At 55.5% G+C, this 26,152-nt stretch overlaps 7 protein-coding genes across 7 annotated transcripts; 2 read left to right on the forward strand and 5 right to left on the reverse strand.

The window, feature by feature from the left end:
* Positions 1-76: 76 nt before the first annotated feature.
* On the reverse strand, positions 77-785 carry B0I36DRAFT_64905 (uncharacterized protein). The gene has a single exon (XM_046163155.1). The coding sequence runs from the start codon at positions 522-524 to the stop codon at positions 123-125; it is 402 nt and encodes a 133-aa protein (XP_046016476.1). The 5' UTR covers positions 525-785; the 3' UTR covers positions 77-122.
* A 257-nt stretch (positions 786-1,042) lies between these two features.
* Positions 1,043-4,571, reverse strand: B0I36DRAFT_359067 (uncharacterized protein; the record flags this gene model as incomplete). The annotated part of the gene is made up of 4 exons (XM_046158073.1): positions 1,043-1,254; positions 1,361-1,601; positions 1,665-2,299; positions 2,369-4,571. The coding sequence occupies 4 exons, from the start codon at positions 4,569-4,571 to the stop codon at positions 1,043-1,045; spliced, it is 3,291 nt and encodes a 1,096-aa protein (XP_046016477.1).
* Positions 4,572-13,598: 9,027 nt separating this feature from the next.
* B0I36DRAFT_313874 (uncharacterized protein) lies at positions 13,599-16,333 on the reverse strand. The gene has a single exon (XM_046152683.1). The coding sequence runs from the start codon at positions 15,925-15,927 to the stop codon at positions 13,996-13,998; it is 1,932 nt and encodes a 643-aa protein (XP_046016478.1). The 5' UTR covers positions 15,928-16,333; the 3' UTR covers positions 13,599-13,995.
* Positions 16,334-18,990: 2,657 nt separating this feature from the next.
* On the reverse strand, positions 18,991-21,262 carry B0I36DRAFT_313875 (uncharacterized protein). Its single transcript, XM_046152684.1, has 2 exons — positions 21,118-21,262; positions 18,991-21,061 (listed from the first exon to the last, which is right to left on the reverse strand). Exons 1-2 carry the CDS (start codon positions 21,158-21,160, stop codon positions 19,119-19,121), a joined length of 1,986 nt encoding a protein of 661 aa, XP_046016479.1. The 5' UTR covers positions 21,161-21,262; the 3' UTR covers positions 18,991-19,118.
* A 617-nt stretch (positions 21,263-21,879) lies between these two features.
* Positions 21,880-22,834, forward strand: B0I36DRAFT_313878 (Mss4-like protein). Its single transcript, XM_046152685.1, has 2 exons — positions 21,880-22,229; positions 22,298-22,834. Exons 1-2 carry the CDS (start codon positions 22,095-22,097, stop codon positions 22,778-22,780), a joined length of 618 nt encoding a protein of 205 aa, XP_046016480.1. The 5' UTR covers positions 21,880-22,094; the 3' UTR covers positions 22,781-22,834.
* A 63-nt stretch (positions 22,835-22,897) lies between these two features.
* B0I36DRAFT_380579 (amino acid/polyamine transporter I) lies at positions 22,898-24,665 on the reverse strand (the record flags this gene model as incomplete). The annotated part of the gene is made up of 5 exons (XM_046160822.1): positions 22,898-23,452; positions 23,555-23,747; positions 23,801-23,925; positions 23,988-24,559; positions 24,634-24,665. 5 exons carry the CDS (start codon positions 24,663-24,665, stop codon positions 22,974-22,976), a joined length of 1,401 nt encoding a protein of 466 aa, XP_046016481.1. The 3' UTR covers positions 22,898-22,973.
* A 638-nt stretch (positions 24,666-25,303) lies between these two features.
* B0I36DRAFT_313880 (uncharacterized protein) lies at positions 25,304-25,712 on the forward strand. Its single transcript, XM_046152686.1, has one exon. The coding sequence runs from the start codon at positions 25,310-25,312 to the stop codon at positions 25,550-25,552; it is 243 nt and encodes an 80-aa protein (XP_046016482.1). The 5' UTR covers positions 25,304-25,309; the 3' UTR covers positions 25,553-25,712.
* The last annotated feature ends 440 nt before the right edge of the window (positions 25,713-26,152 follow it).

The following is a 26,152-nucleotide window of genomic DNA, read 5'->3' on the forward strand; positions in this document are numbered from 1 at the left end:
CCTTCGGAGCTGGTGAACTCTACCATAGTACAGCAGTCAAACACTAAGTATCGCGATCTGGGCCCGTGGTTTGCTTCCCTGTTAAACACTTCTTTTAAGAATCAGTAGTGCGGGCAGCCTCGTTACGTAAAAGTGCATGCTTGGACGCGTGGCGCTACACAATCTCGATGGTCCTTGGTTGGCATCATTGGGGGCGGTGACTTCCCAAAGGTTGGCATCAGTATTTGACTGCAGGCAAAGCAGGTTTGGGAATCCTCCGAGACCTTAGGGCTGCCGTGTCCGCGGCAGATCATCTCCCTGATGCCTCGTCGGTGCGCAGCGCCACGGTCATTAAAGGTTGGGAAATGACACTCAGTATTCCGGTCAAGGGGACATCGGTATCTTGAAAATAAGATGTGATTATCGGTCATGGCTGGCTCACAGCTATCAATGAATGGAGTCCTTATCCTGGACCACCAACCACGGTATTCTGCTCGTACCAAGACATGCCCTGCCAGTACGGCGACAATGGCCACGAGGACCATCCTCGCATAACCCACACAGCACGAATGCTGATCATCTGACTGATCATTCCACGGCTCGACGTCCACTCAAGGACCATCGTCGCTTGCCATTACCACGGTCCCGCCTGCTAAACAGGCTCTCATGTTTTGTTCTCGCTCATCCCTGCCCATCTTTGGACTGCTGGATCGCCCGGGCATGGCCTTCAAGGCTCGATGATCCGTCAGAGAATAGATATGGCAAGGTGATCGTATGGCATTAGGCTCGTCGAAGTCAAATGCTTCTATGCATTCACCTCCGCAGGGGTATCATCAAAGATCGAATGACCAAAACTCCAAAAAGCGCCTAGTAGGTACTGGGGTAATGACCCAGAGAGCCAAGATAGGTGGGTTGGAAACCACCACAAGCCAGATATATCATGCGCAAGTAGGGTTGATGACTGGGGAGGGGAGGGTAGGAGCAAAGATATGCTAGAACTCATTGCTACGCGAAGACGCGCATGCGGACCTGCCTGTAGAAACGTGCTTCTTCGTTTGCGTCCTTAGATGTTGACACCATCGAGAGGTAATACTTTGGACTTGTCGGCCAGAAAATCTGCTCGGTATTGCACAATGGCTTTTGTGATGCGGTCGAAATCTTTAACCTTGTTGATCTTCAACTCTTGCAGGATCTTCCTAAGACCGGCAATGAATCGAGTCTTCGTGTCTCCGCTAAACATGTCCGCAGACCCGAGTTGGGTGATGATGTCGCCGTCTATCACGCAGATGCAGCAAGTCAGTGTTGCAAAGGGGATGCAGCGGTAGCCAGGCGGTACTAGTGAATACAAGACGATCTTATGTCAGCCTGGACAGAAACGCACCTGAAAGCACCATCTTGTTGAAATGCTGATATTCGCATGTGGAGTCAAGGCATTCTTCACCGACCGATTCGGACGGACAAAGCATCTGCTCAACGTCGATCTTGGAACTGTACGTCAGTGATTTCAATCCTCCTGTTACCTCTTCGAAGAATCGAGGGTGGAATCTATAAGCCCGGAAATATTCCAGGGGGCTGTGGTACGATGCGATCTCCTCGGGTCGTGGGCCGCTTCGATCATGCATCTGTAGTGATGTCAGCCACTCCTGTCTAGGATGATGGAGGAGGATCAGTGCTTCTCTATTCACGTTGTCTTGAGGCAGATCTTGTACCAGTGCAGCTTCGGAACCAGCTTCTGTATCGGGGATTTGTTGTGTGGAAGCCACGGCAGTCTCGCCGTACTGCAGCGACGGTGATCGAGTAGCCATAATCTCGTCGCTATCATCTGCTTCGGCGGGGGGCGACCCAGGCTGCTCTTCGGAAACATCACCTCCAGCATCGGCAAGTGACCTCCCGTCCAACACGGATTCAGTCATAGCTGAGTTTTCGTCAGGATCGGACGCAGACCTCGGAGCAGCATTCTCTGGCCGATTATCGTCGTCGTCGTCGTCGTCGTCGTCGTCTGAAAGCATGGAGACGTCATCATCCTCATCGCTGTCACCGTCTTCGACTTCAGAGGACATTTCCGCAGGCGAAGGGTTCTCGTCGGTGGGTACTCCGTCATTTGGCGCGGATATCCCACTGTCCTGAAGTGCACGCTTGTCGCCTTCTCGGGGAGCCTCATGTTTCTTAGAATTCTGATGCTCGACGATCTGACCGACTTCCTGCGAAGCGTCTGGCTGGTCATCAGAAACTGCAATATGAGGTCGCTCTCTAGGCGTATCTGTAGCGGGCTGCAAGATTACAGGCCGATCCACATCGACCCTGAAAGGCGATGACGAACCTATCGACGAAGAGCCCCGTTAGTCAGTAATTACATCATGCATACGGGAACACATAGAGAATGACAAACCTGCTTGCTCCAGGTCCAGGAGAGCTGACTGACCATAAGTGCCTGTCGGCTGTGCACTCCCAGAGTCTGAGACAAGGCTGTCCATTTCGGACGCAAGCTTGTTTTTCTGGGCCAGAGTTTCTTGGATCTCGAGCTCGAGCTTCGCTGCTTCAGCGACTATGGCTTTGAGCTTGTCCTGTTTGGCCTTCAGGTCCGATTCGACTAGTAACAGCTCGACGGAGACAACTCTCCCGCTTCGGATCTGGTCGTCTGCACTGGCATTATTCCTAAGCTCCGCGAGCTTCGGCAGCTTGCGAGAGCCCGCAGGAGTCGAGTCGTCCCGCGACATCGGCGAACCTGACCGTGGCGAGCCCGTGTTGACCGGTGTTCTGCCAGTCTTCTTGGCTTCCGCCTCTGCGATCTTTCGCCGCATTTCTTCGATTTTACCCCGCAACAGGTGCAATTTGCCGTTACCTTCAGGAGCAGGGGCTGTGGAGGCTCCATGTGCTTCCTCAGGTCTCGTTGGTGTACCATTCGTTGCACGGTGCGGAGCGAGCTGACCAGTTTGCTCGTTGTCGTCCGTGACGGATTTTGTGTCGTCTATGGGCGAGCCGATTTCCATCTCCACGTCTTCATCGTCACTAACATCGATTATCAGAGTGTCTTGTGTACGTGTTCGTTTCAAGGTGACAGGCGGGTAGGCCGTGACGTTGTCGAAATCGGCGGCAACAGGGCGTTTCTGCACTCGTGGATGCTCGTTCGAAGCCGGCAGGCTGATTGCACCATTCGCAGAAGTTGGGTTCTGGTCTGACTGTGTTGCTGATGACGTGCTCGGATAGCTAGCTGTAACGTCGATAACTCCCGATGAGGTCGATGCGAATCCCTGGTTGCTCTTAGATAGAGCGGTAGGGTTTGTGGATGGAATCTCGTCAGCTCGTGGGGTGCTTGTGCTTTGAGCGGCCAGTCTCTCTGCAGCAGCCTTCTCTTGTGACTTCTTCAGTGCCGCGAGTTTTTGGTGGAGGAGAGCATTAGTCTCTGCCCGTGTCTTCGGCTTCGCAGACGGCGTCGGAGGCTTTGATGGTACTGGCTCAGGTGCAATTGCGGGGATAGGCGGCTTTTGCGACTTGGCTGCTAGTTTCCTTGCAATCTTGTCCTTGCGCTCCTCCGCCGCCGATTTTGCGACACGTTTGCTGTCACTCCCTAGAGAGGCCCCGGCGGACGCTTGGTCATGAGGCGAACTGGGACGGCTCGATTTATTTGCGCTTCCACTGATCCCGTCCTGCACAGCACTAACGGTGGCTATATTCGTAGCCTTCGCAGATGCTTGCCCAGGGCCGGCATGACGAACAGTACCTTGGTTGTGCTTGGTGCTGTTTGTATCAAGCCCGAGCTCTTTGAAGAGGGTTTTTACAACTTCTTCGTCGAACCCCTCTTCAATGTAATTCTGGTATCGAACTTTGAGAGGCCAAAGGGCCAAGATTGCCTCTTGAGCCTTTTTCTTCGCGTCTGCTATATTCTGTGGGCGGTTGTTTTTCGTGGCACTATCAGGGAGGCCTTTGATGCCCTCGCTGGAAGTCGCTCGTGATGCTTGGCTGGGGCGTTCGGCTTCTGTGAGCATAGGCTCCCAGTCTTCATCCGAGGGCGAATCTAGTCTTGTACCATGGCCATTCGTGTCCAACCGTGGCGTGTTATTGTCATATATCGAGGAATCGTCCGCATCTCCTGTGCTTTCAGGTCTCTGGAACGGGAATGTCTGAGGCGCTCTCGATGTTGTCGACGCCATCAGGTTTCCGTCTCGCGGTTCGTACAGGTCCTCAAACTCTTCTTCGAATTCACCTTCACTCAACTCCCCAGGATCCCCAGTGGCTGCACTCGGTATTTGAGCAGGACCTGATTTTGAATCTGTGCTTATGAAGGCGACCGGTTTTGAGGGGGTAGTTTGACTCGACTGTGCCCGCTGAAAGCTCGATGGCGCCGTGGGTATGGAATGAGTTGCGAATTGAGCAGAGGGTCTGGAGTTCGGGGGCGACCCAAAGGCGAGGCCTGGAATCATGTTGAGGCTGTGGGCAGCAGTGTTGCTCGCCGCGTGCTGCATCGTCAAAGACAGGCCAGGTGGGGACGTCATGTTGAAGGGAGACAGATTTGCCCCTACGAAGCTGGATTGTTGCGCGTCATGGCTCAGTTGTCGCTCGGCGCCAACGCCAGGGATCTGCCCATGGAACATGCTGAGAAAGCCCGCCACGCTGACATCCACGCTGCCGGAGGTTGTGTGACAAGATTGGAGATCTCTGAATTCGCAGGGCGTGACGCGATCTTTCCGGCACGGGTTTGACAAGCAAAGAGAAGGATGGTCTAGTATGCTCTCACAGTCTCCTGCACGAACCACGACCTGCTAGGTGGAAATCGGTCACGGCGAATCGCGGCGACAGAGACCGAGAACACAGAGAGGATGTCGATGCTGTCTTGGTTTGGAGGCGAATGGTATCTCTCGCGCAGGAAGTATCTTCGCATAACGCTTCGCCCTTGACGTTGCGCAATGACCGAGGAACAGTGGCGTGGACGGACTGTGGCTCGAGCGACTGACCCTCGCAGAGCGCTTCAAAAAAACGCTGTGGGAAGAGCTGGTCACTTGGTCTGCTGGTGGCTCTTTGCTTCAGCCTCGCCGAGTCGCTTGATGCGCTCGTCCTCGGCGCATGGGCCTGGTTGTTTGAGATATGCGCCTGTGGTATCGTTATCCTTTAAACGGGGCTTACCTAAGGTACCAGGGAACACTCAGGTCTTACGCGCCTGGAACGAGTTGGAACGCGCGAACCAGGCGGCTCCCCGCCCGCGCGGTGAGCAGCTTTGCGCTACCGCTCAAGACCCACATGTAAGCCCACTCCGCCATGCATCCTGGCCACTCATGGGCCACACTACGCCATTGTTTACTTTGCCCACTTCCCGTTGCTGGGTCCAGGAACCCAGCCCGCCCGCATGTCAACACAAGTCCGCCTAGACCTGAGAAGTGAGGAGCTGTGCAGTATTATCGCATGAGGTCACCGCCGACTGTGCAGTCAACAAACACACCCTGCTGCATCGACGGAGCCTAACTCGCCTCGGCTCGACTCCCCAGCCGTACTTCAGAGCAGGCTCTCCCTTTCGTGATCCTCAGCACTAGCCAAGCACGGTCTTGCCAACACTGCTGGGCCGCCTCCCACCTCCGCAAAAGCGGTGACCATCACGAGCCACCGCAAACACATCGAGTCGATCACTACACACATGGCTTGAATATCGTGTACACCAAAAGAATTCTTGGGATTGTTTATGTCTGTTCCATTCAATACGGCACTACAAGGACGGACTTGATCCATTGAAGCCCGCCCCAGGCAGGGGACCGACACCGCCATGGCTTCAAACTCGGGCAGTATGTCACAACGGCGCAATCCATTCGCCCGCATGGGTTCGCCTTCCGCTTCGCCAGCGCCAGGAACGCCCGAACGTCCAAAGTCGGCGTTATTCACACAATCGCCTCTTTCTGGTGCTCGATCACCACCACCTCAATCCGCACCTTCCCACAGCCGGACACCAAGTCACAATGCACTCGGGGTTGTCCTTGCTCCGACGAACGGCACTGGCTCCAGACATCATAGAGACGTCTCAAAAGGCAATGCTGCGCTTTCTGGCACCTTTGCGCCGTCTTTCATCAAGACTGAAGATCTCAGGCGAAGCATAGACGTCGTAAAGGGCATCGAAGGCGAGAACGACTTCTCTGGAAAGAGATATGTCTGGCTGAGAGATCCGCAGACAGCTTTCGTCAAAGGTTGGGTGGTGGAAGAGTTGGGCGGCGGTAAGCTACTCGTACAATGTGACGATGGCAGTGTAAGTGCTCTCCAGCCAAGAGCTCACTCACATCAGTATTCTATTCCGTGCTAACAAGATGAACAGCAACGCGAAGTAGAAGCCGAGACCGTCGATAAGGTCAATCCCGCAAAGTTCGAGAAGGCAGACGACATGGCCGAGCTCACCCATCTCAACGAGGCGTCCGTCGTCCACAACCTCCACATGCGATACCAATCCGACCTCATCTATACGTACTCGGGCCTCTTTCTTGTCACCATCAACCCCTACTGTCCTTTGCCAATATACACGAACGAATACATCAACATGTACCGTGGTCGCAGCCGTGAAGATGCGAAACCCCACATCTTTGCCATGGCCGACGAGGCTTTCCGAAATCTTGTCGAGGAAGGCACCAATCAGAGCATCTTGGTAACTGGCGAGTCGGGTGCAGGAAAGACGGAGAACACCAAAAAGGTCATTCAATATCTGGCGGCTGTGTCTCAATCGGAATCTCCTGTCAAGAGCCGAGGGCAAAAGTCCAATCTCTCGCAGCAGATCTTGCGTGCCAACCCGATCCTCGAAGCCTTTGGCAATGCGCAAACGGTGCGTAACAACAACTCGTCAAGATTCGGGAAGTTTATTCGCATTGAGTTCTCTCGCACCGGTACCATATCTGGTGCATTCATCGATTGGTATCTTCTCGAGAAATCGAGAGTCGTTCGGATCAACTCACAAGAGCGTAATTACCACATCTTTTACCAGCTTCTGAAGGGTGCAGACGCCTCGATGAAGCGAGATTTCCTACTGGATGGTCTCTCGATGGACGATTTCGCCTACACACGGGATGGCCACGATACAATCGTCGGTGTTTCGGATCGCGAAGAGTGGGACTCGCTCATGGAAGCATTTCATGTCATGGGCTTCTCAAACGATGATCAACTCGCAATCTTGAGGACTGTGGCAGCCGTTCTTCATCTAGGAAACATCAGCGTGGTCAAAGAAAGTCGGATGGCTGATCAGGCACGACTTGCACCTGATGCCAAGAGCATCGCAGCCAAAGCCTGTAAGCTGTTAGGTGTACCCCTCGAGCCTTTCCTGCAAGGTCTCCTTCATCCGAAGGTGAAGGCCGGCAGAGAATGGGTTGAGAAGGTACAGACGCCAGACCAGGTTCGCCTTGGCCTGGACGCTCTTGCCAAGGGTATCTACGAAAGGGGTTTTGGTGACTTGGTCACAAGGATCAATCGCCAGCTCGACAGGACAGGTATGGGCATGGACGACTCACACTTCATCGGAGTACTCGACATCGCTGGTTTCGAGATCTTTGAGGAAAATAGCTTTGAGCAGCTTTGCATCAACTATACCAACGAGAAGCTGCAGCAGTTCTTCAATCACCACATGTTTGTGTTGGAGCAGGAAGAATATGCGAGGGAGCAGATTGAGTGGCAGTTCATCGACTTTGGTCGTGACCTTCAGCCAACAATCGACTTGATAGAGCTGTCCAACCCGATTGGTATCTTCTCCTGCCTCGACGAGGACTGCGTCATGCCAAAAGCTACCGACAAGTCCTTCACGGAGAAGCTTAACTCCCTCTGGGACAAGAAGTCGACCAAGTACAGGCCCATGAGGCCAGGCGCACAGCAAGGTTTCGTCCTTACGCACTATGCTGCTGCCGTGGAATACTCAACTGAAGGTTGGCTTGAGAAAAATAAAGACCCTCTCAACGACAATATTACTAGACTCCTCGCGGCCTCCACAGATAAGCACATCTCAAATCTGTTCGCAGACTGTGCCGAAGCAGAAGATGACACTGGCGCCGCTCGCAGCCGGGTAAAGAAGGGGCTTTTCCGGACTGTGGCCCAGAGACACAAGGAGCAGCTTTCAAGCTTGATGGCGCAACTGCACTCGACCCATCCACACTTCGTCCGGTGTATTCTACCTAACCACAAGAAGAAACCCAAGTTGTACAGCGGACCATTGGTCCTCGACCAGCTACGCTGCAACGGTGTGCTCGAGGGTATCCGGATTGCTCGGACCGGTTTCCCCAACAGGCTACCTTTCGCAGAATTCCGTCAGAGATACGAGGTTCTCTGCAAGAACATGCCAAAGGGCTATCTCGAGGGCCAGGCAGCCGCTGCCCTCATGCTTGACAAACTCAACCTCGACAAAACACTGTATCGCGTGGGCCTTACTAAGGTATTCTTCCGGGCGGGAGTTCTGGCCGAGCTCGAAGAGCAGCGTGACGCTTTGATCAGCGAGATTATGGCTCGATTTCAGGCCGTGGCACGCGGCTACATCAGACGACGAAGCGCCTTCAAGAAACTGTATAGAGCAGAGGCTACGCGAGTCATCCAGCGCAACTTCAACGTCTACCTCGATCTGTCGGATAATCCATGGTGGCAGCTCTTGATCAAGATGAAACCTCTCCTTGGCGCGACAAGGACCGCCGTCGAAGTGAAGCGACGAGACGAGGAGATTCGCCAGCTCAATGAGAAGATGCGCCTTGAGGCCGAGAACCGGACTCGTCTAGAGGAGGAGCGACGGAATTGTCACACGGAGCTGCTCAGGACACAGCAAGTCCTCGAGAGCGAAAGGGCACTGGCGCTCGACAAGGAAGAGATTTTCAAGCGCTTGCAGCTCCGCGAGGCCGAGCTCGAGGACGAGCTCAAGGGCGCGATGGACGACCAAGAAAAGCTTGAGGATCAGCTGGACGATCTCTTAAACGCCAAGAAGCGTGCCGAGCAGGAAGTAGATAAGTTCCGATCACAGCTCGAGCAGGCAGCGGCCTTGATCTCCCGCCTGGAGGGTGAAAAGTCTGCATTGCATGCTCGTGCGTCAGAGCTTGAGGCGGAGATCGAGCAAGTCTCGCAGCGCCAGGCCGATCGCAGTGCCCAGGAAGCTGTGTTGGAGGACGAAATCAAGATGCTTCAAAGCCAGCTATCGTTGAAAGATCGCAAGACTAAGGATCTCGAGGCCAAACTTCTTCGGATCGATCAGGATGCCGGCGTCAAACTCCTTACAACACAGAAGGAATTGCAATCTGTCAAAGCTCGCGAGCAGGTGTTGTCACGCGAGAACCGCGAGATTCAGCAGCAGCTATCCCAATTATCCAAGACTTCGACCGACTACGAAGACCTGGTGAGGAAGAAGGAGAGCGAACTCAGCGTGCTTCGGGGAGATGTGAAGAAGTTCCAGAATGAGCAACGCACGCTGGAAGAGCAAAAGAAGGCACTCACCTCGGAGAGAGAGAAGAACCAGAGCCGCCTTCATGACGTTCAGGCAGAGATGACGGCTATGAGGTCTCAGCACTCCCAACTTCAACGAGAAGCCGAGGACGCCAAGCGTTTACTCCAGGCCCGACTTTCCGAAGACGCTCAGGCTCACCAGAATCGAGAGATTCTTGAGTCCCAGATCAAAGACCTAAAGGACCAATTGTACAAGGTCCAAACAGAGCTCAGCCGTGAGCGTCAGTCGCGAGATGATGTCGCGCTCATTGCCGAACACAAATTTCAGACACTCAAGGATGAGCACGAGCAGTTAAAAGAGCTCAAAATCACCATCGAAAAGGAGCTGTACCTGCAACAAGATACGCTACGTCGTACCAAGGAAGCAAGAGCAACGGCGGAGCGCGAGCGTGATGAAGCCCGTGAAGAGATCCGAAAACTTCGTGTTGCAAAGACTCAGGCAGAAGAGGCGCGCCTGGCCGCCGAGGAGAAAGGCGAACGAGTCGCCAGCCGCGCGGCTCGCGAGAGGGAAGCCAGTCTGCAACGCGACCTTGACGCGACTCAGGAGCGGCTGGGTTGGTTCGAGGCTGAATGCGAAAAGCTCAATCACCAAATCGAGGATCTGAACAAGTTCATGATCGACTCTGGTGACTTCGGGCTCAAGAACGATCAAGCCAAGGAGCGCCTTGAGCGCGAACTCGTCACAGTCAAAGGCCGCCTCACGGCATCAGAAAACGACAACCGTGCCTTGCTCAACAAGCTTCAACAGAAGGGCCTCGAAATTGCAAGGTCCAGCTCTAAGGCTAGCGAGGCCTCGCGCGGCCAAGTCCTAGGTCTCCAGCGGGAAAAGGCAAGGATCGAGGAGCAGAACACCAAGCTCAACAAGCAACTCGGCGAATCACAGCTCACAATCGCTGGCCTGGAGAAGAAAGTCGAGAAGCTGCAGCTGAATCTCGAGGACCTTAATCACGAAATCGCACGTGAGGTCACCTCGAATCGAAATGCGGAGAAGAACTCGTCGCATTTCTCAGCTCAGCTGGCGGAAGCCAATCGTTCACTTGAGTCAGAACGTCAGGTGCGGGCGCAAGCGCAGACCACGGTCCGCACGATGCAAGCAACTCTGGATTCGCGCGGCAAAGAGCTCGACGAGCTTCGTGCGCAGATGCTGCGGGTTCTCAAGGCGGTCGATCCCGAGGTGTCTCTTCCGAATCAGGCTGACGGGAATCATGATAGCATGATGAGCAAGAACTTCGAGATGATTAGGAAGATCGAGGAGCTTCAGCAGAACCTACGTGTTCAGACTGCTGCCAGGGCTACTGCCGAGTCTCAGCTGGCCGAGATGAGAGCGAATCGCATCGACACTCCAACAAGACCCCGACTTGAGGAGATCCCGCTTAATGAGGCAGGATTCACTGGGTCTCCCACCCAAAGAAGACCCAAGGTTCACGCTCGCCAACAGTCGAATGCCACGACGCCAGTCAAGCGTAGCACCGGTATCGAGAATGACTCGGTGTTTGACTCGGCCAAGTCTGATCATCATGCGGAATCTCGAGGCTTCGACGACCGTGCGGAACTCAAGGCGAGCATTGCAGAGCTTCAAAATGAACTGCAGTTGGCTCAGATGCAGAACCGCAATCTCCAGAGCCAGCTCGACCGCTCGACGTCTGTGCCAAGAGACATGAGTTTGGAGGATAGCCCGTCGGTCCGCCGTGTTCAGAAGCTAGAGAAGGCCAACAGCCGTCTGCATGACATGCTCGACGATTCTGCCAAGAAACTGTCGGTTTTGGAAAGATCAATCCAGAGCGGAGACCTTTCTTTGCGGGACATCCAGACTAAGTCCTACGAAGAGATCCTTGATGTACTCAACAGCCAGGAAGACTCTCGGCGTTCATTGTTGCGCTCCCACAACGACGTGGTGGTTGAGCTCACTGACATCAAGGAGCACTTTGAGCGGATGCGTCGTGATCGTGCAAGCCTCGAGGTTGAGCTTCGTGATGCAAAGTCGGACCTCCAGGAGATGAGTCAGGCCCGGGATCAAGAAGCCCAGAGCCGTGCTCAGCTCCTCCAGGACTTTGCCGACCTTCAGATCAGTCTTGATGCCGAGACCTCAAAGCTGGCGGATGTGTCCTCGAGCCTCCAAACATATAAGAGCCGCGCCGACGAGTATTTCAGCAAGCTCGAGCAGGCCGAGATCGCCGTCTTGAAGGCCACTCGGGCGGAGCAGTTCGCGAAGTCCCAGGCGCAAGAAGCCGAGGACACATATGCTGAGGTCATGTCTCAGCGCGACAAGACCGAAGCCATTATTGAAGATCTTCAGCGACAAAACCAGCGCCTCGAGGAGAAGCTTGAGGATCTCACCACGGATCATGAGGCGGCCACGCAAGCCAAGAAGCGCCTACAACACGAACTTGAGGACTACAGAAATCAGCGAGCCATTGACCTTGAGGACAAGGAGGCCAGCATGGAGCAGACCCGCAAGAAGTACCAAGCCGAGTTTGCCACCCTGACCAAGGATCTCGACCTTGCTCGCGAGGAAAAGTTGTACAAGCAGACCGAGATCACCCGGCTTCGCGAGGAATTGGACGACTTGCGATCCAAGTGGGATGACGAAGTCCTCAACAGCTCGACATGGTCCAAGGAGAAGGCCAGACTTGACGCCACTTTGGCAGACGTCATGTCATCACGAGACGAGGCTGTCAATGCACACAACGAAGCACAAGCTAAGGTCGTCAATTTGCTCTCGCAAGTCAGGAGTCTTCGATCCTCTGTGGATGACATTACTGTTGAGCGCGATGCACTTGTGCGTGAGAAGCGCAGCATCGAGGCGAGACTCGAAGAGGCCAAGGCCGGGCTGGAGGACCTCGCAAACAGCGAGAGCCCGGCCCTGCGCAATGCAGCCAGCACGGACAAGGAGATCCTGGAACTCAAGTCCGCCCTCGCCCAGAACGAGGACATCACTACGGCAGCTGTTGAGAAGATGCGGCGGTCCGAGGCTCTCTCGAGTGAGGTCCAGAAGGAGCTTGCTGCTGAGAGAGAGATTGCCGCTGAGCTGTCAAAGCAGAAGGCAGCCCTCGAGAAGAGCCTGAACGAGGTTCAGCTCCGGGTCGTTGACCTGGAGACTAAGGGCTACTCGACTGGTAGCCAGGACATCAAGTTTCTTCACAAGAGAATCCAAGAGGTAAGCGCTACATTCCTTTCTAAAATAAATGGGCATCCCTGCTGATCTTTGAATGCAAACAGCTTGAGCTACAACTGGAAACGCGAGAGGATGAACGCTCCAAGACCCAGCGATCTGCGCGCAATATTGACCGGACGGTTAAGGACCTCCAAACCCAGATTGAGCGTAAAGACAAGCATGCGGCTCAGCTCAACGAGGATGCCGCTCGCCTTCGCGACAAGGTCGACAAGCTGCTCAAGACCATCGACGAGCTGCAATCGTCCGAGAGCGATAACCAGCTCCAGGCACGCCGCGCGGAGCGCGAATTGCGCGAGGAGCAGGAGAGGACGGCTCGCCTCACGCGCGAGCTCGAGGGGTGGAAGGCGCTGCGTGGTGAGAAGACTGGTCTGAATGGCAGTGTCCGCTTCAGCACGCCTGGTCTGGACGGCGCGAGGAGAATGAGCGCCATAAGAGGCGCGCCTAGCGTTGCCGACACGGACGAGACGGGCAGTGTTGAGGTGCCGCAACGAAACAGCAGCCTCAACCGGGCGCCCAGTCTGACGAAGGGCTTCTTGTAATGATGTAAATCAAGTTCTTTGAGTTCTGTTCTCATACGATGGAAAGACGGCACGAGCATTGTGGTTCGGTTATGGCGATGGGCATTGCGGGCGGAGTATGCGAAGGGACTGATTGGGTTTTGAGTTCTTTGCATAAGCACGCATGCAGGGAGGAGTCTGGCCATGACGGATTGATTACTGGGTTGTATATATGTACTCGTCTATAATACCGGTTGTTTGTTTGACCTTGCAATCATGCTACGCAGAAGCAGTGATGCGAGCAATAGCCACAAAACATTTGTGGCGTTAGCGAAAGATGTCCTTCTCCTCCTTCTCTAAGAAGGGCATTTGTTCTCATGAAGGGGAACCAGGGATCATGTGACTGGAATTAGGCTAAGTAGGAAGTGTACAAAGTCATGTCACTGCCCCCCCCCAGATCGGGCATTCGGGTTCATGTCTCTCACGACGTGCAACCAGGCATATTGTTCGTGTGTGTATGTAAAGTAACAAGCAAATATATTTGCTTCTTTTTGGAATTTCTGCTGGCCTAGAAAAAGTACAAGGTGCGACTCGTGGTATCAATTAAATATTACAGCGTTCTCCTTGGGGATTCATGCTTCTCTCCCCTCTTTCTCAGTCGAGCAGAACTACTAAAAAAGCTCGAAAAGGACCCCTTGCTTTTAATTCCCTTCTTCTCTCTCGTCTCCTCTTTGCAAGTGCAGGTTGTCTGTCCTAGCTCTTAGCCCCTTTGGACTGAATGCCCTTTGTGCTCAAAATATGTGTATGTGGTCGTAAGGATCGTGATGAATTGAATATTTCCGGGTTCGGTTGGTGTATACATGTACATTGCTTCCGGTGGGAAGATTATGTATGCAGAGAGACCAATGAGCATGCTTAGAGGACAAGAGCGGCGGCGGCGGCGGCAACGACACCAGCCATGAGGCTAGCAAGGCCGGCGCCGACACGGCCCGCACCAGCGGTCGGGATGGTAGGGATGGCAGACCCGGAGGGGAAGATACCGCCCGTTGGCTGCTGGCCGGGCTTGGAGGTGATGAGCGTGGTGGCGCCGCCGTTGCCGACAGTGGGGTAAGGGCCGAAGTCAGTGGGAGTGGCGGTCGGGACACCAGGCGCGGCGGCAGTCGGGTAGACAGTAGGGCCCGGGATGATGCCGATCTGGGTCGAACCGGGCTCGGAGGTGATGGTGGTGAAGTGGACCTCGGGCACGCTGACGGTGGTGCTGTAGGTGATGGTGGTGCTGGAGTCGGGGATCTCGGAGCCCTGGGAGTCGGTGACGGGAACGATCGAGGTCGCGGTGATCTCAATGGTCGTGTATGTGGCAGTCGGGGGCGCGGTGGCAGTGATGGTGAGGATGTTGGTAATGGTCTGGGCGCCGGTTCCGATGGCCGGGTTCTGGGGGACGAAAGGTGCGCAGATACCCTGGAAGTACTCGACGGCCTCCTTGATGATGTCGTCGGTCTCGCCGTGAGCGTACATGCAGTCGAAGACGTTCTTGACGAACTTCTCATCCGGGCAGTAGCAAGCCGAGTCGGTGTTGTCAATGCAGGTGACGATAAACATCCAGGTGTTCAAGCACGAGGGTACCACGTTGGGGCAGGGCAGGGTCTCGACGGGAGGAGGAGCCGGGACGGAAGCAGTGCCGGAGGGAGTGCTGGTAGTGGTGTAAGGTGTTTCAGCAGGGCCAGATGTGGTGCCGGGAACGTATGTGGTCGCCGAGGAGAAACCGCTGGAGCTTGAGCTGCTGCTCTCTGAGACGGCCAGTGTGCTGCTGGACGACTGAGCGGGTACGGAGGCAGAATACGTGTTATCGGGGCCGGCGGATGAGGAGGTAGTGTCAGCAGGGGCAGAGCTCGTGGAGCCGGCACCCGAGGGCTGAGTGAAGGAGTAGGTACCCTCGGGAGCGGACGACGAGCCAGACGAGCTAGAGGCACCAGCGCTGCTGGAGGTGCCGCTGGGGAAGAACGCAGAGGAAGTGCTGTCCTGAGGGCTGGAGCTCGAGGTGGTAGCAGGGACGGAGGGAGTGTAGGTGTTCTCAGGCACAGACTTGGTGGTGTAAGTGTTCTCAGGCACAGACTTGGTGGAGTAGATATCGCCACCAGGGGTGCTGGAGGTCGTGGCCGCCGCGGTCGAGCTGGTAGTCGCGGAACTCGAGACGGGAGGCAGAGCATGGTAGGTGGTAGAAGTCGACTGAGGGGGCTTCACAACCGAGTATGTAGAGGTGGGCGTGTGGTTGTCACAGTCGAAGACGATGCTGGGGATGGCAAAGTCGCAGCCGTCCTTGGGCTTGTTGGGCTGGGACGGGTAGACAATGGTAACATCGGTAGCACCACCACACTGGTTGTTGGGGATCGTGGTTCCAGCCTTGGGGCAGTGGTGACGCTGCTTGCAGATGGAGCCGTCGGGCATGCCATAGTGGAACTCGAGGTCGCAGTCAAAGGCCGTCTCGATCTGGAACTCCTTGATCGACGTCTTGACGTTGCCCGCGGACTTGTCACAGCTCATCTTGGGGCTCTGGTCCTTCGACGGGTGCGCCTTGCCGGCAATGCACTTGTCCTGGAACTTGCGGGGAGCGAGCTCGCTGCGCTTGCTGAAGCGGTCGGCCGCCTGGAAACCCTTCCAGAGGAAGCCCTTGTACTTGTCGAAGCTGCCGGGCTGGAGATCCTGCCAGTTCAGACCAGCACGGTACTCGTCGAGGCAGTGGTTGTTGGAGTTGCCCGGGCAAGTGAAAGGGGGAGCGTTGTGGAAATAGGTCGCGCTGACTTGGCCAAGGCCGGCAGCCAGGGCGACGATAGAGGTAGAGACCTTCATATTGAAAGGCGGAGTAGAAAGGTGATGGATGCTTGAAAAAGCTAGTTTTGAGAAGAAAAAGTGATACGCGTCTAGTATATCGTTGGTGAGAACAAGGTCGAGGTCTGATGAGATTCCTCGAAAAGAAAGAGAGTCTGATGATCGAGAGACTACAGTGAGTGTGAAGTCTCTTGGTCTGTTCAAGCGGGTGTGAGATGAAGCCAAGCTAGAGCGAGTGAGCTTGACTAAGGCGATGTAAGTGGACTTGAGGAAACGCGCCGTGATTAATGCCGTCGAGGCAGAACGAGAGCGACTGAGATAAGGAAACACGAGTGACTGGAGATGAAGCCTTGAGAGAGTGTGTAGGAAGAGGCCAAGCAACGATGGTATATATACAGTTGACGAGAGGTCGACTAACACGCGAGAGCCGGTTACCTTGCTTGCAGTCCGCCGCCCAGCCCTGGAGTGCATGTGGATAGCTGCTGGAGCATGGCGAGCAGGGGTATGGCAGGCCCCTTGATCTGCTCCGGCATTCTCGCCTGGGTGGACTACCGTATCTGGTAGCATCGAGGGGCCGTCGACTGGCTCGAGGAACTTCCTTTGGATCCCTGGTGGAGCAGCCAGGGGTTGTTGTTTCCAGGCCTTCTGGGCCACCCGCTTCCTCTCAGTTGAGGCGCTTCCTGAGCGCGCGGCTGCATGGGGACCCCCAAGACCCTCGTCGGGGCTATTATGAGCCAATCCTTTTCGGCCTCCTATGGTAGACAGACGAAAACTCCTTTTCCGCCGCCCAGCAGCACAAACCGTGCCTTTTCTGCGTCGGGGCGAGCCGAGCATTGCCTGCCAGGCATCGGCGCCAACGGCCGCATTGGAGGTCGCCCGGATCGCAGGCTTAATCTTCAGCGGGGGGAGCCACTTTCCACAGTGTGGGATCCCTTTGCTCGAAGCCAGCATGACCTGAGGCAGCATTTGAGAGAGACGGCGAAAAGTCAAGTGTGGTTGCACCCAGGTGCGGCAGTATCGTGCACACATTCATTCACCTGCTTTGCTTTGCTTTGCCTTGTGTTGCTTTGTGGGGTTTCACGCCAACGCTAAGATGCATGGTTCTCAGGCTATCGCAGGGAGCGTCGGAGGACATGAGCTTCGCCTCAGGTCGGTGGCTGTCGAACACGAGCGGCTTGGACCAGGGTCACTGTGAGTGTGAGTGGTTCTCTGTTGCCAGACCTGAGGAAGCAGCAACAATCGCAAAACGGAGTTTGGCGTGGAGGCTGAAAGCGAGCAAGCAGGCTGTCAAACAGATCTTGGCTGAGGGCGAGTAGCGCCCATTCGTTCCCGTGAGGCTGGCCGGGGCGAAACACGCCAAGTCTGAAACACGCTGCGCCACGACGGCCGGCGCATGCAGGAACCAGCTGCACCATCTCAGATCCGACAACCGTTGGCGACGGCTGCTCGCTCCAGTAATCGCTCGCTGGACTAGTGTATCGGCCAGGGGCCTCTCAGGAGCTCGTGGTCGTGGTCACCCGCCGACGCTAGGCAAGGCACTGACTGTGGTGCTTGCTGTTTGTCCAGCCGTCGTCCGTCTTCACAGTGGGGAGATCGCAGCAGGGTTCCCTGCAAAGAGGGTCAGCTGGGGGAGCGCACCATGTTCCATTGTGGTCTCTTAGCTCAGGCCAGGCAGGCAAAAGCAGAGAGCAGCTCCAAGCAACCACGCAATTTGATTCCTCGCTGCGTCGTTCGATAACACTCCTTATGCGGTACGATTTCACCACGAGGACACGCGTCGACGCTGCCGGCCGGGGAAATCGCAGCTGCATGCGGGCCACAGGATGGTCCGCTCGGCCGAGGGCGCGCGCATAGACTTGCTCATGTTATTTTGGGCGGCGAGAGCCTCATTTCGCCAGCCAACCAAGCGCCGGTCCACGACATGGCGGCTGCAGAGTCGGCAAAGAGAGGAGAGAGGCTGGGCGGTCCAGTGGACAGACAGTATGGACAAGCCGGAATGACGTCGGTGGAGAGACAGCGACTTGCTATCTTTAGAGGCGGCAGACGCATCTTGGCGCGTACCTTGAAGACACTGACAACGACACAAATCCAACCGTTGCGCGGGGATTGGTGGGCCATGTCATCCTTCAGCGCCCGTTTGGCGCCCATGGAGCACGCTAGCACAGTGCCAAGCCTCTTCCAGATGTCAACGTTCGGCCAAGCCTTTTTGGCAGTTGCATTGGACACCCAAGGCACCTAATTATTAACGCCCAACTTAATGGTTGAGTGGAATTTGACGAGACTTGCTTCCATCTTGATTCTTTACAGTGCCATGACCAGTCAGTTCCGCAGCAGCCGGACTGGGCCCACAAGCGAGGGGGGTTTCCATCTGCTCAACTGTTCACACCTGGTTGTGCAGGGGTCGTCTCAGGTGAAGCCACCCCAGGCCCCGGCGACTGGTCAGCCAGCACAGCTCTGCGCCCGACAGAGAGCCCTGAAACAGCATGAAAGCCCCCAACAGGAGGCGCAAAGACAAGCTTTTTCGACCAGGCTGGCTGGGATGGGCGACCAGGGTCGGTTCGGCTAACCACCGTTGCCTCGTGGTGGACTCTCGATTCGGGAGCATGTGCCCAAGAGCGGCTCCTCTGCTCCTCAGCTCCTCAGGGCAAGGAACAGACCAGTTGACCACTTGCCTGAGCATGTGAACGAGGAACACCAGTGAACAGTGCTAGTGTGTCACCTTGTTCACCCAACGCTTTCACGCAACACGAGTTCGCAAGAAGTGACCGACCTGGACGGGCCAGCATTACTGGTAGCTAGCTTGGCTGTGTCCAGGCCCCAGTCCCAAAGATGTCCAAGACACGGCGCCATGTTGATGACCATATCTTGGCAAAGTGCTACGTAAACATGCTCGCAGTCGGAAGTGTCTCGATGGCAGGTATATGGGGGATCGCGTTAAGTGCTTGGCACGCAGATTCCCCTGCCCACAAATCGTCGTTGCAGAACAGAGTGCAACGGCCAGGCATCGGTTCTTGGCGATCATCTGAGCTTGGCATCTCATGTTTCGGGGAAACACAGACAGGTGGCGGCATGCAACGCAGACTCTTTAAATGAAAACGGGCCCACGGTGAGCCACGAGGTTTTATATTCCTTGGCATGCGGTCGCAGCCTCGAGGTTTATTACTGAAGCGTCCCCATGGACACTTTTACTGCTGCTTCTCGGATGGTACACTTCATTGTCCGCCCTGCAACCTCTTGATTCGCTCTTCGGCCGCCCTCGCCCGGCGCTCCCGCTCGAGCCTCATCCTCTGCGCGGCCGTCATGCCCCGCGCCTCTTCCTCACGGCGGTCCTGCGCCGTCATGTTGGCATTGCGGTCCAGCATCCCCGGCCCGCTCCGGCTCGGCTTGTCAGACACTTTCGGCCCTTCCGTCTTGAGCCTCTCCTCCTCGGCCGCCCGGCGCTCGGCTTCCTTCTTCTCGGCCTCTTGCTTCTCCCGCTGATCACGCCGCTCAGCGTCCGCGCGCTTCAAGGCCGGCGGGACCTTGGCGGCCTCCCAGTCCCATTTCTCCTCGCCGGCCTCGTCGCGGGCCACGCGGAAGGCGTCTCTCGTAGACCGGTCGCCCGCGAGCTCGAAGGGCGTCTTGCCCTCGCGGTTCTGGATCGCCGGGTCGGCGCCTCCCTTGACGATCAGGCCAGACACCAGGGTAGCCGAGTTCATGCTCGCGGCGAGGTGCAGGGCCGTCGGGGCGTGATAGTTCTGCGGCTGGTTCTCTGGCTGGAACTTGAAGTCCGGCGGCAAGCTGTTGTTCTGGAAGTACGCCAGCAGCGCGGGCAGTTTCGACCGCCGCACAAACGCCTGCAGCTGCGACGTGTGCAGCAGCGCCGTCTCCTCCTCCTCCGTGAGCTTCGGGCCAGCTGCCGGCTTGGCCGGTTTGGCCGGCGCGGCGGTGGCCGATCCCGGCTCCGGCGTCTTCGTGGTCTTGTCTGCCGGGACAATCTCTTGCACTTTCAGGCGCGTCAGCTCGATGAAGGACCGCATGAGCTCGTTTTGCGTCGCCCTCCGCGTGTTGAACGGGAAGCCCTTGATTCTCGGGTCGTTTGCTCTCAACACGCGGCCAGGGTAGTCGTCGTAGAGCACGCGGCGGTTGCCGATGCCGCTCGCGCGGATAAAGAGTGCCTCTGAGCTGTCAATCAGGTCCTTCCATTCCGTCAGGAGGGCGCGCACGTCTGTGATCAGGGCCTGCTCGTTGGCTCGGCGGATGTTGGAGCCCGCGGAGTGAGCCTTGCCCTTGGCGTTGTCGTTGGCAGACTGCGAGCCGCCTTGTTTCCGCCTCGTGGTGTACCTGTGGAAAGTCTTGTGGTGCAGGACGGTGGCCTCTCGGTTCAGAGGGCCAGAGTGTTGGCCGTGCTTGGTCTGCCTCGGCGGGAGGGATACGATCATCGCAGCAAAGTGACCACCCCCAATCATGCAGAGGAAAACGTGTGGACTTTGGTACACAGCTGGTGGGTACCGGCCTGCAGCGTCGGGCTTGGGGACGGGCATTGGCGCGAGCTGCTTGCTCTTGATCCTCTCTACGATGTTGGCATCCTGTGACAAGTCCTCCGTTGTGAATATAGACCGGTAAATTCCAAAATACGTGTTTGTTGGGAGCAGCGGCGAGCTGAACCAGAGAAGTGGCGGCTTCCCGCTGGTCTTTGGGTTCTTGATGGATGCTGAAGATGAGTCGTCGACATCCTGATCACTGCTCGCCTTGCTGTTGGACAAGGATAGGTTCGCCTGCTTCTTGAGCAGCGCCGTCAAGGTCGTGTCCTTGCGTCCGCCTTCCTCCTCTTCGTCAGTCTCTGACGAGTCGGAGCCCGATAAGCTCTCATCCAGATCGCCGATGAGTTTCTCAAACTCCACCTCCGTGACAGCAGATTGTCCTCGTAGTCTCTGCTTGAGGTTGTAATGATGAAGGTCCGACCTGAGATGGCTTCTCTGGTCCTGGACACTGGTGAAGGCGAGGCGACATGTTGAGCAGGCCAGTGAGCCGACAGGTGCTTCTGAATCGGGGCCGGCGGCCGGTCCCTCTTCGCCGCCACTGTCTATCCTTGTCGGCGCCGGCACTATGATTTCGGCCTCATCTTCTTGGCGCAGGGTCAAGGTATTCAGAACCTCTTGAGGCAGGTCGTAGACTTGAGGCGCTGACGTCAGAGGTAGGTTGCAACACGTGGTGGGCAAGGGCACTTACGGTACAGCGGCCGCTTGAGGATATCTGCTTGCCTGGACGGCATGGCTGGTGAATAAGCCGCTTTCAGACTGTATTTTAGGAGAGACAGGATTGCTGCAGCAATAAAGCGAGACGCGCTCTGAGGTTCCGATTCGTGGTCTTATGCTCGAGTGACGTGACTTAAAATAAGGGTCTTTTGCGATTGCGCTGCCATTAGGCGGGGCTTCTCGTGCGCTGGTGCGGGTGGTGGGGCATGGGAAATGCCCGTCGCCCGCCGTGACTCAACCGGCAGCCAGTCCACACCAGCTCCGCCACCGCGGGACCTCATCCTGTGTCAACCTCGAGCTCCATCATTGCGCTTGTCGGCGGGACTCCGCCTCGCTGGCATGGCTTTTGAGAAGCAGGCCGGTGTAGTTTCAATGAGTTCCTGGGGCCATACTCGGCCTGCTGACGCAGAGGTGCTTGGTGCTCGAGCAGTTGGGTTAGAGTGGAGCAGCTCATCGAATGTGCTGAGAAACCTTAGCTCTTGCTCTAGCATCGCATCGCTTTGATTTAACCAATGGTATCTCGGGATGCGTATGGATCGAGAACATGTGCAACCCATAGGAAACCAGCATCGCATCGCTTTGATTTAACCAATGGTTTCTTGGGATGCGTATGGATAGAGACCATGTGCAACCCATAGGAAACCGAACCTTGAAACTCAATTATTGACCGACTTGGAGCGCTGTTGTCTGACCAATCGCCGCTGTACTTCGGCTTATGCCATGCAGCTCAAGCCACCCGGGCTATCCGCATTCTTCACCTCTTGAAACCCTTGCGCAACAGATTTGAATATATAAAGTGCTGCGTTTCGTAGTTGGTGTCGAAAAGTTTTAATACCTGACACAGTATTCGGCCGGCCTCGTTGCACATCGAATCCTTCGCTCGCCTTTCCAGGGATCATCCTCACCATCTTGCCTCACTTACCGTTTAGAAGTCTCCGGACATCAATCAGAATGGCCGGCTCCGGCAATCGCAAGTCTGTATCGAACTCGTCCGACTTCCCGCTCGCAGGCGTCACCCGGGACGGGTGGTCCACGGACGACCGAGCAACTGCGACGTGTTATTGTGGCACGGTGCAGTTATCCTTCGTAAGTCGCCTCGTCGTTGGGTGTCGTCTCAAATGCCAAATCTTCTCTAACGCGGGTGCATCACTCAGCCGACCCAGGGCCCAGGCCTCGGGGGCCGCTTCGTGTGCCACTGCCATGACTGCCGCAAGATCACGGCGTCCATGTTCGCCTCGAACTTCACCATCAACGACGAGTACCTCGTCCACGAGCGGGGGCGTGACAAGCTCAGCACGTTCAGCCAGTGCAACTCCATTCCCAACAATCGCACCATGACCAACTATTTTTGCAGCAACTGCGGTACGCTCATGTACCGTGTGGGCAGCGGGTGGCCCGGATACAGCATCTTGCGGATTGGCACGGTGGATGATGTCAGTCTGCACGAGACAAAGCTTCGACCGCAGGTAGAGCAGTTTGTGGACTGTAGGGTTGGGTGGTTGCAGGACGCGAAGGGGAAGGACGGAGCTGGAAAGATGGAGCAGGCTGGAAGGCAGTTTGCGGATTTTGAGAGGAGTGCTGTTAATCCTGAGCCAGCAGGCTCAAAGGGAAGTGCTGGCGCAAATAGCATTTTGTAGGTCAGTGTTCTAGAGTGAGCTTCAATGGATTATGACTTCTTGTGATGCCATCAAGCTGCGCTGCATGATATTTCAGTCTGATTTAGGTATTCCACATTGTGAGACGCTCTGGTAGAGGACCCGGCTACTATTGAACGATGTATGACCTGCTAACGAACTTGCCAACACACCCCTTGGCCATTCCCGGCTGGCATCAACTCGACTCAAATTCGCGCACGACGTGCTCAGCGAGGGCCTTGTTTGGTCCCCCCCAGTTTCTCTTCGCCCAGACGAACCAGGCGCCCATCGCACCGAGCATGACGACGAGAAATACGGGGCCGGAGTAGTTCATACTGTAGGCCGTGACAGGCACTTTGGTCGGGAAAGGTAGCCAGATCATGCAGTACACAGTAAATACCAACGCGGCGATATTCATTGCCAAGCCAGCTCGCCCCAGAGACCATTCGCGGTGTGGCAGGCCTGTCGTCAGACGGGTGTAGAGCGTCACCGAGAAAACGATCGCGTAGCTGTTGTACAGAGCAAGCGAGGGGAGCGAGGTGATGGCGCCGAGGGCCGTCAGAGAGTCAGTACCGAGGTTGAAAAGGTTGAGTAGGAGGATGACGGTACATGTCAGCACGACTGCTCGCACCGGTACGCGGCTTTTGCTGTCCACGTAGGCAAAATAGGCGGGAACTTCATCATTCATTAGATACTTCTTTTTCGAGGATGGAGAGCACGCCAGTGCTTGGTATCGGCGATGAGCTCATAGATACCACGAGGTGATTGTCCACTTACTTCCACCGTCTCTCGCCCAGGCCCACGTCAGGCGAGAGCAGGAGGCATAGGCTGACAGACCACAGGCGAACGATCCGGCAAGGAAAAGTATCGTAATGGCGAGGAAGAGTGCTGGTGAGCCAAGCGAGGTCCAGAGAAGGTAGTAGAAAGGGTGAATTGCGTTCACCATGTCCTCAGTGGGCGGCATGCAGATCTACATGTGTCAGCTGCCACCTCCTGAGTGTGTCCCGAGATATCGATACTCACCAACCATGTCATGAGCGAGAATAAACCCATGACACCATTGACAACAATTGACCAAAACATGGCGAAAGGCACTGTTCGCTTGGGGTCTTTTGTCTCTTCTCCCATGTGAATGACTCCTTCGATACCTACGTAGTCATGGTGGTCAGCCTAATATCATCCATTTCGGTAGGGATCAAGGCAGACTTACCAACAAACATGTAAATTTGAGGCAGCATGCCTACGCTCCACGAAACAAAATCATTTTCGTAGCCAGAGAACTTTGCAAACGTGACAAACACATCAGGGCTGTTCCTTGGCGACAAAACCCACACCGCAACGATGACGAAGAAGAAGGTGGCAATGTTGACGATGCCGAGAATCAGCTCCATGGCCGGAACAAGTTTGAATGTCCAGGTGTTCAGGACGGTATAGATAAGCATGACCGCCATGACGTAGAGCACTGAGCGCCAACCCCCGACCTCGTAGTCCGGGTTGAACATGTTGATCAGGGCTCCGATTGAGAACCCAATGCTATTCACAATTGTTGCCAAGATGGACAGGTACCCGAGCCACGTGGTCCATCCTTGAATCCACGTTAGGAACTCTCTGCAGGACGGAGGGGCCCAATGATATGTCCAGTAGTACTGAGCCCCAGCGATGGGCATGATAGACGCTAGCTCTGCGAAGCATGCTGATTGGACAATGACTCCCAATAAAACGACGATGTAATTGAACAGATATCCGGCTGGGCCGCCGTTGAGAATCGCGTAATAAATATTGCTGTGACCAGGAAGTATTAGTCTTGAAATCCGTGAGACCTTTTTTGTGATGATGGCCTCATGGTGTCAACTCACCCACCGGTGGATGCCCAAGTGTAGAAGTGCATGAGTGAGAAGCAGAAAAGTTGCGGCAGTGAGAACAATTTGCGCGTTCGAGTCTGCGCTTCGAGCAGAGAGGCGCCGCTGTGGTCGGTGGGGGACTGAAGGAACACAGCTTGTCCAACTACCTGCACTCCGCGACTTTGCTTTTCGTCTGCCATCTCAAGACCCGAGCAAATACTTGTCGTCAATAACAACTAAATAAAAAAGTCTGCTTCGTGAGGTAAGAGGTCCCTGTCTAAGCACCAGAGCCTGGAGGCTTTGGCTGACACTTGGTAAGTAAAGAAACAGTCACCAAGTACAGATGGACCATAATCGCTCTCTTCCCCTCTTCACCGGTGACTCCCGACTACGTTCTCAGAAGTCCCTGTCTAGATAAGCACAGAAGCACTGATCGACTCTCGCCTGGCACCCTGGCCGCAACGTAGCAGTTCCTGCAACCCAAGTGAACCAACAAAGTGGCCAGTGCCTCGATGGGCAAAACCAATCACAACCCCTCATAAGACTTCCCCCGCAACACAAGGAGCGCCTTGCTGTGGAAGGACCTTTTGGGCAGGGTGGATTTCCGACCCGCGAACAAGCTACTTGGGTCGTCGGCGAAAACAGGCCACCATTGTGTGTTGTCTCTGCCATCAACCAACAATTCGCGGTCATGTTTCACTCTCATTCTCGTCTTACAACTGGACCACACCGACCTCTGGCGGATCTGTCGCTCATTGATACCATGGCCCACCACCAACACGGCACCCCGGGGGCGCTCCTGTCCCGTCCTGGACCGCCAAGCCGGGATCGTCTCCCCCAGGCATGCGGTCCAGTGTACTGTACTGCCAACAATTCCACCACTCATGTTCCCACCTCGCTACACTGGGGACTTGCAGAGGTTCATACTTTGTAGACGCTGCTTATTCTAATCGCAGCTAGATTCCTTCAATAAATATGATTTCTTCCATTTCAGGTGGTTCTCGCCCGGAAGTGGATGGTCAAGCTTGCGCTTCGAGTCGATGGCGTTATTGGCACTCAAATAAGGAAACCAACCAAATCCATGACTTTCCTTATTCAATTCAAGATTCGTGAGAGGAATGCATGACTATATCCTTTATAGCGATTATGAATTGGAAGATCTGCAATGGATACACTGCAGAACTGAGCATTAACCGACAGTCAAGAAGCGAGTATTCGGAGTGTCTCTCAACCGCAAGCCCTGGATCCTACTCAATTAGTCGTTTCTAGGTATTTCTTGGTGCTGAATGGCTGCACCGTTGAGTTGCGTGTTTAGAGCCTGAATTGTGAGCATGTTTGAAGATCGTTACAGCTGCACCAACTGTCTGAAAAGCGCCACACGGTGGCTATGCCTCTCGCTTTGTCTTGGCGGTTCGAGGAGTTCTGTTTCTTTGGTTCTGACAGTTTATCCTGCGCCACCTGGGGCAGCTGGATTAGTGGAGTCATCAATCACAATGCGGGCCCCCCGAGGGAGTCATTCGGCAGTGGTGACGCA

This window comes from Microdochium trichocladiopsis (assembly GCF_020744255.1).
Source record: "Microdochium trichocladiopsis strain MPI-CAGE-CH-0230 chromosome Unknown B0I36scaffold_2, whole genome shotgun sequence".
Classification (NCBI taxonomy): Eukaryota; Fungi; Ascomycota; class Sordariomycetes; order Xylariales; family Microdochiaceae; genus Microdochium; species Microdochium trichocladiopsis.

Excerpts from the sequence above, each read along its gene's own strand:
- B0I36DRAFT_313878 (XM_046152685.1), top strand. The coding sequence starts at position 22,095 with ATGGCCGGCTCCGGCAATCGCAAGTCTGTATCGAACTCGTCCGACTTC. Across the intron at positions 22,230-22,297 it reads GCACGGTGCAGTTATCCTTC|CCGACCCAGGGCCCAGGCCT; the intron begins GTAAGTCGCCTC and ends TGCATCACTCAG.
- B0I36DRAFT_313874 (XM_046152683.1), bottom strand. The coding sequence starts at position 15,927 with ATGAAGGTCTCTACCTCTATCGTCGCCCTGGCTGCCGGCCTTGGCCAA.
- B0I36DRAFT_64905 (XM_046163155.1), bottom strand. The coding sequence starts at position 524 with ATGGTCCTCGTGGCCATTGTCGCCGTACTGGCAGGGCATGTCTTGGTA.
- B0I36DRAFT_313875 (XM_046152684.1), bottom strand. The coding sequence starts at position 21,160 with ATGCCGTCCAGGCAAGCAGATATCCTCAAGCGGCCGCTGTACC. Across the intron at positions 21,062-21,117 it reads CCTCAAGCGGCCGCTGTACC|TCTACGACCTGCCTCAAGAG; the intron begins GTAAGTGCCCTT and ends CAGCGCCTCAAG.
- B0I36DRAFT_313880 (XM_046152686.1), top strand. The coding sequence starts at position 25,310 with ATGTTTCACTCTCATTCTCGTCTTACAACTGGACCACACCGACCTCTG.